The 12,022-nt window shown below is 38.9% G+C and overlaps 1 protein-coding gene across 5 annotated transcripts; it reads right to left on the bottom strand.

The window, feature by feature from the left end:
- Positions 1-510: 510 nt before the first annotated feature.
- Positions 511-11,791, bottom strand: dbnlb (drebrin-like b). Of its 5 annotated transcripts, none has more exons than XM_077522354.1 (15): positions 11,592-11,791; positions 9,502-9,557; positions 9,160-9,272; positions 9,003-9,077; positions 8,594-8,743; positions 6,572-6,649; positions 6,299-6,450; positions 6,169-6,223; positions 6,007-6,078; positions 3,533-3,656; positions 3,212-3,346; positions 1,865-1,939; positions 1,698-1,759; positions 1,543-1,627; positions 511-1,417 (listed from the first exon to the last, which is right to left on the bottom strand). In XM_077522354.1, exons 1-15 carry the CDS (start codon positions 11,672-11,674, stop codon positions 1,281-1,283), a joined length of 1,452 nt encoding a protein of 483 aa, XP_077378480.1. In that variant the 5' UTR covers positions 11,675-11,791; the 3' UTR covers positions 511-1,280. The 5 variants fall into 5 exon arrangements, with proteins under 5 accessions (XP_077378480.1, XP_077378481.1, XP_077378482.1 ...); XM_077522355.1 differs by having other exon boundaries at positions 3,236-3,346; positions 11,592-11,790; XM_077522356.1 differs by lacking the exon at positions 1,865-1,939 and having other exon boundaries at positions 3,236-3,346; positions 11,592-11,790.
- Between the last annotated feature and the right edge of the window lie 231 nt (positions 11,792-12,022).

The following is a 12,022-nucleotide window of genomic DNA, read 5'->3' as shown; positions in this document are numbered from 1 at the left end:
TATTAAGTATTTGTGAATATGATAAGTGATTCATCTATATACATTCCGCTTTTAAAACGACATTTTAATTGGTTGATAATTAACTGCAAACAAGTTCAATTATGAGACTAAAGTATTAGTTTATTAAAACAGCTTTACATTTTAACAGACATCTATATGAATGTATTTATTATTTAACCTACAAATGACCTGGCCCATCTGTTAGTTTCAATTATCAATTGCGGCGCTGCATTTAAAAAAAAAAAAAAAAAAGCTCGTAGGAAAGGTGAAGTGTTTTTTTCAAATGAAATGAAACTTAAACATTAAATAGGTGAATTCCCCACAAGACGTGTCATTCCAGTCAACTGACATCAGATATGTTGTCTTTTCATCAGAGTTGCTGTTCAACCTCTGAAAATCCCTCGTTTTTTTTGTGGCAGCCATTCTCTCATTGCCGAATTTTTATGTTTTTTTATTTTTTTTATTTTTTAATTTTTAATTTTTTTAAACACGAGAAGATATGACCACAAATGGGATTTATTAGTTTTATTACAAAGGCTGGATTACAATAGACTCTGGCATATAACGACACAATACACTCTATTCCAAACTTGATTTGGTCAACTGATCAGGAATGACAACTCTGAAACGCTCGAAGGATGATTCAAGCTCAAACACAACTTTGTGTTGCTCTAGAATGTCACAGAAGATTTTTATACTCATTCTATCCACCCTCACATCTCACTGTAACATCACCTGTTACAAGCTAATGGAAAACGTGCCTTTTTGAACCTTTTCTTCTATTTAGCACACCTTGAAAAAGTTGAAAACATTGAAAAATAAGGGAACAAAAAGATGCATTACTCCAAGGAAAGTGATTTGATCTTGACTCTTGCATCAAAGGAGAGCGTGAGTATGCCACTTCAATCCACTTAAAACATAACTTGAAATTCACATAAAATCTATGGTCAGTCACATGAAATTTGGTCTTATGGAAACAAAGGCAATAAAGGAGAGGTTTTAAATTTAACTCGTATCACCATCTTTGATTGTTATATCCCCCTGCTTCTGTTACAGCAAGTCAAATAAGTCACTTTGAAAAGAATGTGGACTGAAAACGAAGGCTCTTCACATTTACAGGTCAAGTGGTGCAGGGTGGATGTGGCACACCAACATGTGCATGGTACTGGTTTGAAATGATCAATTTGAAATGGCCAGGCCTTTTTTTAACTTGACTGTCCTTTCATTGGTCCGCGATGTGCAGCTCCATCAGTGGAGGACTCAGTGGGAGGTTGCCCGTGTTACACCAGCTCGACGTAATTGGCCGGGAACATCCCAAAATGGCCATTGGGGCCGTAACCTCGCCACCATCCCTCATCGATCATCTCGATCCCGGTGATGATCTCGTCGGGGTCGAAGGAGATCTCCGTATCGTCCGCTGGGGAAGAAAATAATAATTTATGGGGGAAATGTAGGATCAAGTTGGAGAACCCAAAGAAAACTCACACAAGCACATGGAAACGCTTATTTTTATCTTATCTTAAACATATGAAACGTAATTACCAGCCTGGTAATCGTACAAGGCCCGAGCACAGATTCCTCGATCTGGTGCCTCCTCAGCAGTCACCTCGTAGTTGTTCTCCTCAACCTGCCGGAGAATTTGCTTCATTTGTGCCCTAAAACTACTTTGTTATGCTGCAAAATAACTAAACAAGCACCTGAGGGGGGTCTTCGTATAAAGGCTCCTGGACACAGGGGCTGGAGGCTGGCGCTTCTTCCTCTGTTTAAAAAAACAAACAAACAAACTCTTGTCATGTGTTTATCTACCAGCAGGGGACAGCAGACTGCAGCGCCTGATGGGATCAAGTAAACCGTATGAAGCCACCTTTCAACTGCTCCTCGGGGGCTGCTTCCGGCTCGTCATACTCACACCTGGACTGTCCATCATCCACATCTGGCTCTTATCACCCAAAAACACAAGCACAGACATGCATGGACACACACAGGATGAAAACCAACCACCACTGCTAGCAGATGTCAGGCGCGATACAAAAAATGTCAACAAAAGGATGATTGATTGAAAGGACATTGATGACATGATTTTAAGTGATGAAATGATAAAAACGCAACAAAGAAAAGATGTCATTTACAGCAGTGATTCCCAAACTAGTCTTTCTTTGGCGCAACCAGTGTTAATTTTGATAAGACAATTTAACGTAGTTTTAGTTATTCGTTGGCCAAGCGTTCATAGCGACGTCGCTTTTTGATCCTTCGATGTCGGCTCTTCCTATCATTGTGAAGCAGAATTCACCAAGCGTTGGATTGTTCACCCACTAATAGGGAACGTGTGCTGGGTTTAGAACGTCGTGAGACAGGTTAGTTTTACCCTACTGATGATGTGTTGCCGCGATAGTAATACCCCGTGGCATTATGGGAAGCTATGCTAACTTTGTAGCATGTAGCCTACAAGTACGTTCGAACGTGTTTGCGACTATGTTCGAAGGTATTTGCGACTATGTTCGAACGTATTTGCAACTATGTTTGAACATATTCGCCAGCCAAAAATGTTTACTCCACATTGGCAGCTCTACGCACCCGTAATAGTCTTTTGACTAAAATTAAAGTTGTTGTCATAATTTAGTCATCTGATTGTATTTTAGTTTTAATCCAATTTTAGTCAATGAACATAAAGAGCAATTTTAGTCGACTAAATTGACAGTTTAGTCGATATTTTCCTTCAGCATGCATTTTAACTTTTATTAAAAAAAAAGAAAAAGAAAATAACACCTATTTGTATCTGCAGTATAACACGCAAGACATTTAATACAACTGTCTTCATCAATTGTTTCAAGGAAACATTGACCTGACAATAATATAACTTAGTTTTCACCTAAATGAGAAAAAAAAAAAAAAAAGTGAAAAATTGCTTGAGGTTAATCTTGCAGCTACACAATGAATGTAAAAATGTTTGAACATTAAATAAAGTGCAGCAAATACTAAAGAGTTTTGAGTGGTTCTTCTCTTAACCCGCATTTCATTCCTAATCCTTCTGATTGCATTGTGTGTTGTTTTCATTTTAGTCATTGAGGAAATTGTCAATCAGTTTTAGTTATTGTTTCCTTCTCAATGAATGGCTTCTATTTTAGCTTTCGTCTGATTTTTTTTTTCCCGGTCCGAAAAATATCACTGGGCGCAATAACATTTGGGCAACACTGGTATGGAGAAGACTGACCATGTTGTGTGTGTAAGCTCACACCTGTGGCGTGGACAGGGGAGGCGGAGACTGCCGGCACCGGGGAGGCTTGACGCTGAGGGGGGTCGGCCCGCTCGCTTTCACACTTAGACAGAAATGGGCTTTGCAGGCGCCCTGATTGGGGCACACGGAATCCAAAGCATGCATGGATGGAGGAGGAGAGAAAAGAAAGGAGGAGGAGGAGATAGATGATGATCATGGACAGGTAGAGCTCTACAAGAGGACAAACGCCACCACTAGCCAAGAGTGGAAATGTAGGAGCGGCTGACCTTTAAAGCGATGGAGAGGGGGTGTTACTACCTGGCTGGGGGCTAGCAGGGGCAGCAGAGGGCACATTTGATTCACTGGGTGTTATTCCCTTCTCTCGCTGCTTGAACACGTCTCGGGGGTTCGTTGCGCGCTGAGAGATGAGGGAAGCTGCCTCCTACAACAAAGACAGCAGCCCATTAGTGGGAAGAAAAAAAACAAAAACACGGTGATACCAATGTCAAATGATTTGCTACGCTTGTTCCTGGTTGCAGCTCGACTCAAATTTGAGACAAATATTGTGTCTAGTGTCTCGTTTCAACTGGAAATGCATGATTTCCCCAATTTGTGATTCATCACAAATTAATCACGCGTTAATATGTTCTAAAGGAACAATAATTGCTAATTAATAATTGCTAATTAATAATAATAATAATAATAATAATAATAATAATAATAATAATAATAATAATACAAATAAATTGTATTTATAGGCACCTTTCTTGACACTCAAGGACACCCTACAATTTAATTAAAAACACAAATTAACTAGACTATGTGCAATTTCTGGAGAAATTGTATGGGAATGCTGAAAGCTGAATGCTAAGATTTGAATGCGTGGAATGCTTATGAAGTAAACAGAGATAAATTATGAAATTATGACCTCCTGGTTACTGGACAATGCACTTTATCAACTATGCCACAGAGCAGTATCAGACACATGGTAATTATGATGTATGGAAGTGGGCGTGGAAAGTAATACTTAGGAAAAGTTCAATGTCTGTCCCATTGAAAATGAATGGAGAAAAGTTGAGATTTAACGTTAAATTGTGCGAATACTGTAAGTAATGTTGAATCAGGTGATATATACCCCGGGAGGCGTGAATTTTTGAAGCAGGTTGAAATTTGAACAGTATAAATCGGTAGTATTGTATGGGAGTTGTTACATGGCAAAAAAGTGTGGAGAATAAAAATCGCAATAACGTGGGAATTCTGAAGCATTCCCACAATTAACATAAAAGTGGAAAAAATATGGTTATCAAATAGAAAGGTGGTTGTATCTTTTAGTCCAGTTACAGTAATTTCAGCGTAAGTAATTCATAAAGGTATTTGCACTTGAAAAGATATACCGTACTACAGCTAAAACGAGAGTGAAACATTGAGTCATAGATTTGTGGTGAGGTATTTTTCCTGCTACTAGATGGCATTGGTGTTTCGTGTTGGACATTGGTGACAGAAACTTCACATTTTTCTTTTCAAATTCAGAGCAGTTGGTATTTGGAACGAGAAGCAACTTGTGGACTCCAGACCATTTTCTTATTTATAAATTACTAGTCACCACAAATATATATTTATTAAATGTCATTTACTATTGCTAAATTGTGTTATAGTCACTCCTTTGCACAATGTTGTCTACAATAAATAAAATAATTGTATTAAAATTTTTTAATGCCTTGGGTCATCACATTTAATGCTTTTAAATGCTATTAAAAGCCTTAATTTCTGCAAAATTGATTTAATGAGGTTTAATGCTTTTTAAATGACTCGCGGAAACCCTGTGGACCGTATTACTGTTAAAAATCATCACGCCAACTACACAATAGTGTAGAACAAACTTGACACATCACACGTGTCCATTATGCTGTAATGATGACCCTAGAAACAAAAGTAGCCCACCAAGTTTAAAAAAATAATAATAATAAAATCCGCTAAAGTTTGTCTTCAAAAAAACTATATAAAACGGGTAATAAATACAAATAATCTATTATGTGTAATGTGGAAATTGTAGAGTGTTGAACCTTAGATATTCCACTGTATATATTTTTTTTGCGTAAGAAGGAAGAAGAAACTTGGGATAGATCGATTATCGGCCGGGCAGATTATCGGTGCCAATATTTGGCAGTTTGACAAATATCGGTATCGGCCTTTTGACCAATCTGAAGGCCAATAAAGTGGGTATTTCGAACACATTCTGACAATTTTTTGCCTTCTGCGAAAATCTTTTGAAACTTTTTATGACTCCTGATGAAAACCCCAAATTTGCTACGTTTGCATTCATTTTTGCACAGTGAGATACAGGAACTTTTCATTCATGGATCTATTTCAATTTCCACTTCATAAATAATGATGCTGACACTGGAAATTCCCTACATGTTCTATTTTTAAGAATTTAAAAAAAAAAAAAAAAAAAAAAAAAGTAAAAAAAAAAAAGAAAAGAAAAGAAATGTTGAACCTCCCTGCAATTTTTTTTTAAATAGCATTTTTAAACAAAGCTGTCAATATCGTTTAAAATTAAAAGAAAAAGTTCTTTTTACTTTTTACACTAATATTTTCTCTTCTACAGCAAATAAATATCGGCTTGAAATATCGGTTATCGTTCTCCTTGACTACTAATAATCGGTATCAGTATCGGCCTTGAAAAAGCCATATCGGTCTATCACTAGAAGAAACAATTATGAGGTGGGCTGAGAAGAGTTGAAACTAATTGCGCCGTCCGAAGAAGAGCACATTGAAGGAGGCTGACTCACGTGGGCCTTCTCCACAGATTCCCCTCGTCTGACTGCTTTCTTCTGGGCTGCCTGGATCTCCTCTTGCTGCTCCTGATGATGGTCACATTAAATGTTGGCGCTCATCAGTTACGCTCCACACTTCTCCTCAACCACAAAAAAAAAAAGCAGTCAGACACTGACCCGGCGCGGCTTTCCTTGCTCTCTGCTTTCCGCCTCCTGCTGCTGCTGGTACTTCCTGTCAAAGCAACGATCAAATCAGACCACTGTCATTCCCGATAGTCAACACGCTAGCTCGGCTGCCGCCACCTACTTTTGTTGCTCTATTTGAACGGCCCTCTCCTTGTCCCGTTTGTCCCTCAGTGCCGCCTCCTTGACTTCTCGGTCTTTCCTCTCTTTCTCCAGATGCTGGCGCTCTTCATCTGCTTTGCGCCGCTCCTCCAGGCGACGTCTCTCCTCCTCTTTCTGGGACACAAAAAGGAAAGAGATTTAAGATTTAAAATAACACTCAACAAAAACTAAATGATAAAGATGTGTTGTAAATCCGAATTCCTTCTGTGTCTGTATCAGACGAGAGCATCAGTACCTCCGCCTGTGCCCAGAAAGTGTCCTTGTTGGTCTTCCGGATTTCAGACATAGCGTTGGTCTTCTGGTACACGGAGCCCTGCAGAAAGGACAATTAACATGACGTGATAGGGCAGAAAAACATAATTTGAGCAAAATTGATGGTAATGCATCCATTATCTCACACTATTGAGCTGTACATACTGTACAGTAAGCTTTTACAGTGAAGCTCAATTAAGAATGCAGTAAATAAATGTGATTAGCAATAATATATATATATATATATATATATAATTAGAAATAATCCATCCATCCATCCATTTTCTTGACCGCTTTTCGTCAGAAGGGTCGCGGGGGAGCTGGAGCCTATCCTAGCTGGCTTCTGGCAGCAGGCGGTGTACACCCTGAACTGTTTGCCAGCCAATTGGAGGGCACACAGAAATATAAATCATAATAAATTAAAATAAACTAAAAAATACTAAAATAAATGCAAAATAAATAAATTAATTAATAATAATAACAATAACAATAATAATATTATAAGTAAATATAGCCTTTGAGCAAAAGGCGGCAAACACCTTGCTCAAGTAAACGTTCTACTGTTTAAATGTAAACTCCCTGTTCCAACAAGAGAATAAAGCCCTTTTCACACTGCACTTGGTTTTCGTGGTGTTGATCGCAGCACTGGACAGCGTATGGACGACGGCAGCCCGGCACAAGCGTGTCCAAATTTGCCACTGATTGCTAAGCTACAAAATAGCCTGATGACTTTTCCTGCTGGTTTAGACATAAAAGTAATTCAGAATCTGATTTATTGGCCAATTACGGAAAAATACCCCACATCCTATAGACATGCAAAATCAGAAATGACCAACAGAGGGAGCCAGAATGGGAAGCCTAGAGGTTCGTTAATTAGTTCCGTGAGAGTCTTAAGAAAGGGGAAAAAAAAAAGAAAAAGAAAACAATAAAGGAGAAGAAAAAAACAAACAAGGCCCAATCCGTACTCCTAGTTACAGTTAGTGAAAACGCCTGAAAAAGATGAACTCAAAGTAAGTTTGAAGCTGTTCCTGAACCATTTGGAGTATCTGCATAGTATTTTTTTTTCTTTTTTAAGATAATCCTTGGAATTTTTGCCACAGGTGGGACCGCTGCATGATAAGGGCTTTTAAACTAACATTTCTACTATAAAGATACTTAAAATAATAATAATAATAATAATTGCACGTTTCTACCACTTTAAACCAACTTGCTCTGGTCAACATGGTGAACTTTATCCATTATTGTGCCTTCTTTACTACATTACTGTATAGCATTTGTCCACTGTGTCCCATTGCTCCATATCATTTACCATATTTTCCACACTATAAGACATTAAAGCATTATAAGGCGCACCTTCAATGAATAACATTTTAAAACTTTTTCCATATATAAGGCGCTACAGTCGAGGCTGGGGTTACGTTACGCATCCATTAGATAGTGCTGCGCTAAAGGGAATGTCAACAAAACAGTCAGATAGGTCAAACTTTATTAATAGATTACAAACTAGATTTCTGACAACTCCATTCACTCCCAAAATGAATAAACAGCTGTTTTATTATTTTCTCCGAGGTAAAGTATTAGTATTAGCTAGCGATCCAAGATGGCGAGATCTTCTGCACATGCGTGTCACCGATTGTGCAGGGTCACCGATAGCGTCTTGACAGCGGCTCAATAATGATCCATATATGGCGTACTGGATTATAAGGCGCATGGTCAGCTTTTGAAAAAAATGAAGGCTTTTCGGTGCGCCTTATAGTCATGAAAATACGGTGCTGTACAACTCTGCCAAACTTTCCTTTTCTCCCTCCACAACCACCTCTCATATTGGATGCACCATTTGTCATCACAGGATGCTATTGCCCATATTGAACATTTTTCTAGTACGGTTAGTACCCAGCATAAACTTGTTAATAGGTCCCAGATCTTTAGTCACCACTTCAATTTCTATAGGGAACACAAACACTGCATTGCTCAGCAGAAGAGATGAGCATCGAATGAGGCGTACCACGGGACCCTGAGGGCCGCTATCTTGGAAGCGGCTGGAGGTTTCTTTGTGGAAGCTATAGTTGGCTCCTGAGGCCTTGGCCACCTTCTCCATAATCACCTCAGGTTCGACATCCTCATCTGCTCGGGCATTTATTGTAACATGGGCCCCCTGAAACACATGAAAATGAAAAGTTCCATTTACTGCTCGGTCTGAAAAAAGCTGGTGTTAACTTGCTATGATATACGACGTATGACACTGAAAGTACTCCAACAGAGCCTTTTTTCCACAGATGCACGCAGCTTTGATGAATGGTCTTTTCTTCATGGCCTCCTCCAAAGATTCACAATGTGCAATTCAGCGTGTTTTAAACACAAACAGATGGTGGGAGGAAAAAGTCAAATGTATATTTAAATGAGTGCTATGTTACCTTAAGAAAGTTTGCCATGGAGCTCACATGATTTGCACAAAGTCCTTTCCTGGCATCATTCACTCCTTCCCCCGTCTGAGACACAAACAATTGGTTCGTAATGGCAAGTTTACGGGCGGGAGAGGACAAATACACTGTTGTGGAATGCAGTACTGACCCAGTTGATGAGGACATATTTAGGAAGACCCGAGTTTGGGTCCTGGACCCGACAGAAGGCATACATCACTTTTCCGCTGTTGAGCTCCTCCACCAGCTCCTCCAATCCCCCATCTGATAGAAAAACATTGTGGGAACAGTCAAATGGCTGCTGTGGTTGCTTGTATAACAAGGGACATTTTTGCCTTTACAAATGACGGGTTGAGACAGCAGAGGCAAGCGCTTGCTTTGTGCTGATCTTCCAGTGCTGCGGTTGCATGCTGACAGGGACATTCCAACACACATTTGATATAGTTGTGTTGAGACGACAAACGCTTGATGTATGACACAAGCAATTGCTCACCTCCCTTTTCTGCCAGGCGGATGTCATTACTGTTTCCCTCATAGGTGAACAAGGCCCTGAGGAGGAGAGACAGTAAAATGTTACTCTCTCTTTTAACAGTTGTATTACATTGAAACTTTTTTTTCTGCATGTGGAATGAGCCAAAGCAGTTAACTTGTTTGGCCATTTCCCATAATTTAAAGAGTTTCTTGACATCTTAACTCATTGACTCCCAGCCATTTTCATTGGGGAAAAAAAAAAAGCCTTTTGACAGATTTTGCAAGACCCACGGAACATTGTGTTCTATTGCTATAAAAACATGGGACATACAAAAACAAAGATGAAAGTCTCTTCTTTCATCGGGGGAAAAAAAGTATATATGTATCTGTTTCCATTTTGCAGCCATTAGCATTAGAATATAGCTAAGTTTAATCAATATTCACATTCCTGGTGAAAACACTGACAAACAGAGCTTGTTGCAACATGGCCCTGGCTGATCGCTTGTACTCTGCTGCCACCTGTTGGCTGTGTTTTTAGTAACTACCATTGCTTTAAGCCACCTCTTCATAATAAATAAATAAATAAATAAATAAATAAAGTGTAAAAAACAACAACAACAACAAAAAACGTTTTGGGGAGTGAATGACAAAGTATTAAAAACGTTTTTGGGCTCGAATGAGTAAATAACATCTTAACATCTACGGGACATGCTTTTGTCAAAATAACCCAAGGATGAACAATTACAGCATGCGTTACCATGAAGACCTATCAGAGCACAATCTCCAAAATAAATTTTACTTCCCCCCCCAGACAACAAAATATTTCCATAAAAGCAACAAAACATATCACAATCGCCTTCAAATCTTCCAGTGATGCCCTAATTGTGATAGATGTTTACAGCAAGCTAATCAATGCACCTCACAGTGAATGACGCGACTAATGGGATTATAAACAATGTGTGCAAAGATAATGATCCGGTTAGGAAACAAATTAACAACAAACAAAATTTTGTATCCTTATCAAGCAAAAGACAAATCATCCTTTCAAAAAGGTCAGCGTTGCTGTGAGTAAGCTGAGGCAATTTTACAGAAATGCATTTCCTTTTGTTATTACATGATTATTTCCAAGCTGCTCACCACAACACAAACTGCGAACAATTAAGAGGATGTAAACAAGTGGAAAGAACTGTTTAATCTGTGAGGCAAATGCATTCTTTTGATTTATGACGCCACTACAAGTATATTCCCTTAGGTGTCATTTTATTCTCTCTAGCAAAGTTGAACTAACATTAAAATTGAAAAAAATGTCACAGTAGTCACAGCAACAAATAATTGTACATAAATAATTTTAAGTCCAATTCAGTGACACCGGACTGGGACCTCTCTTCACACATGATTGAATGCACCCCGGAACTCTTTTAGAATTTTAGCTGTAAAATACACATACCTGGCTTCACGTTTTGCTCTGCATATTAATATGGTGATACCATTTAGTAATTGACAGTCCAGGCAAGAACCAGCAGATGGAGCAGTGTAACATGTGTGTTATACCTTGAATGTCACACCACAAAATAAAAATAAATAAAATAAAATGGGAAAAATCCTGAACTGAAGATGATGCCACCACCAGAAGAATGAATAAAGACAACAAAATGAAAGTTCGTCGCACAGTATTGCATTTGTCACAATTTCCACATCCTTGCTTAACCAGGAAGTGGGTGCCTTGCTAGACTCGGACCTTGTAAAAGAAAAAAAAGAAAGTAAAGGCAAAAAAGAAAAGAAACAAACCTCCATGCAAAACATTTAAACAACTCTGAACCATTTGAATACAGTATTCATTATACATGCATGGGCTGTGGTTAATAGTTATATGTTATATACATTCATCGTAACTGTTGGTAAATGGACAAAAAAAAGACAGATTAAGGAACAAATATACAGAGTGGTTGACAATGTAACACATGTCGAGGTTTCAAAATAACGATAATTCGGTGAACACTGGCGACAACTTAACGTTACTTCACGACTAACATGCTAGCCTGCCAGCATCACATCGCAATATCTCCTCATTCAGCCACAAAGTTTCCGCGTGTGCTTTTTGCAGCGCCTTACCAGTTGGTATCGGATTTTTCATTTACGACTTCTTTGTACGCCGCTGTTAACGCGGGGCCATTTTTGCTGAGGTTTACTGCCATGGTTGTGTTGAGTTGGGTTGAGCTAGCCAGCTAGCTTTGCTATCCTATCCGGGATGCGCCCTTCCTTCCTTGCTGGAGGAGTGGCGCTGACGCTACCTTTCAGCTGAGCTAACCAGGAAGCTATGGTAATTGCTACATCGAAAGGCTGCGTCACGGTTAACGGGGCAGCGCGAAGGAGCGGTGCTTGTCTGCATTCTGTGGGTATACAAAATGTGGCTTTGAATACACATAGTTCGGCCCAAATCATTGGATATGTTCAATTTGTTTTGACAATACTGGACAAATACATTTATTTTAAATGCTAAACAAAACAAAAATCGTGTCGGTGTTGGAACCAAACATACCCTG

This window comes from Festucalex cinctus, chromosome 5 (genome assembly GCF_051991245.1).
Source record: "Festucalex cinctus isolate MCC-2025b chromosome 5, RoL_Fcin_1.0, whole genome shotgun sequence".
NCBI lineage: Eukaryota > Metazoa > Chordata > Actinopteri > Syngnathiformes > Syngnathidae > Festucalex > Festucalex cinctus.
This window is presented reverse-complemented; position numbering and strand designations above follow the sequence as displayed.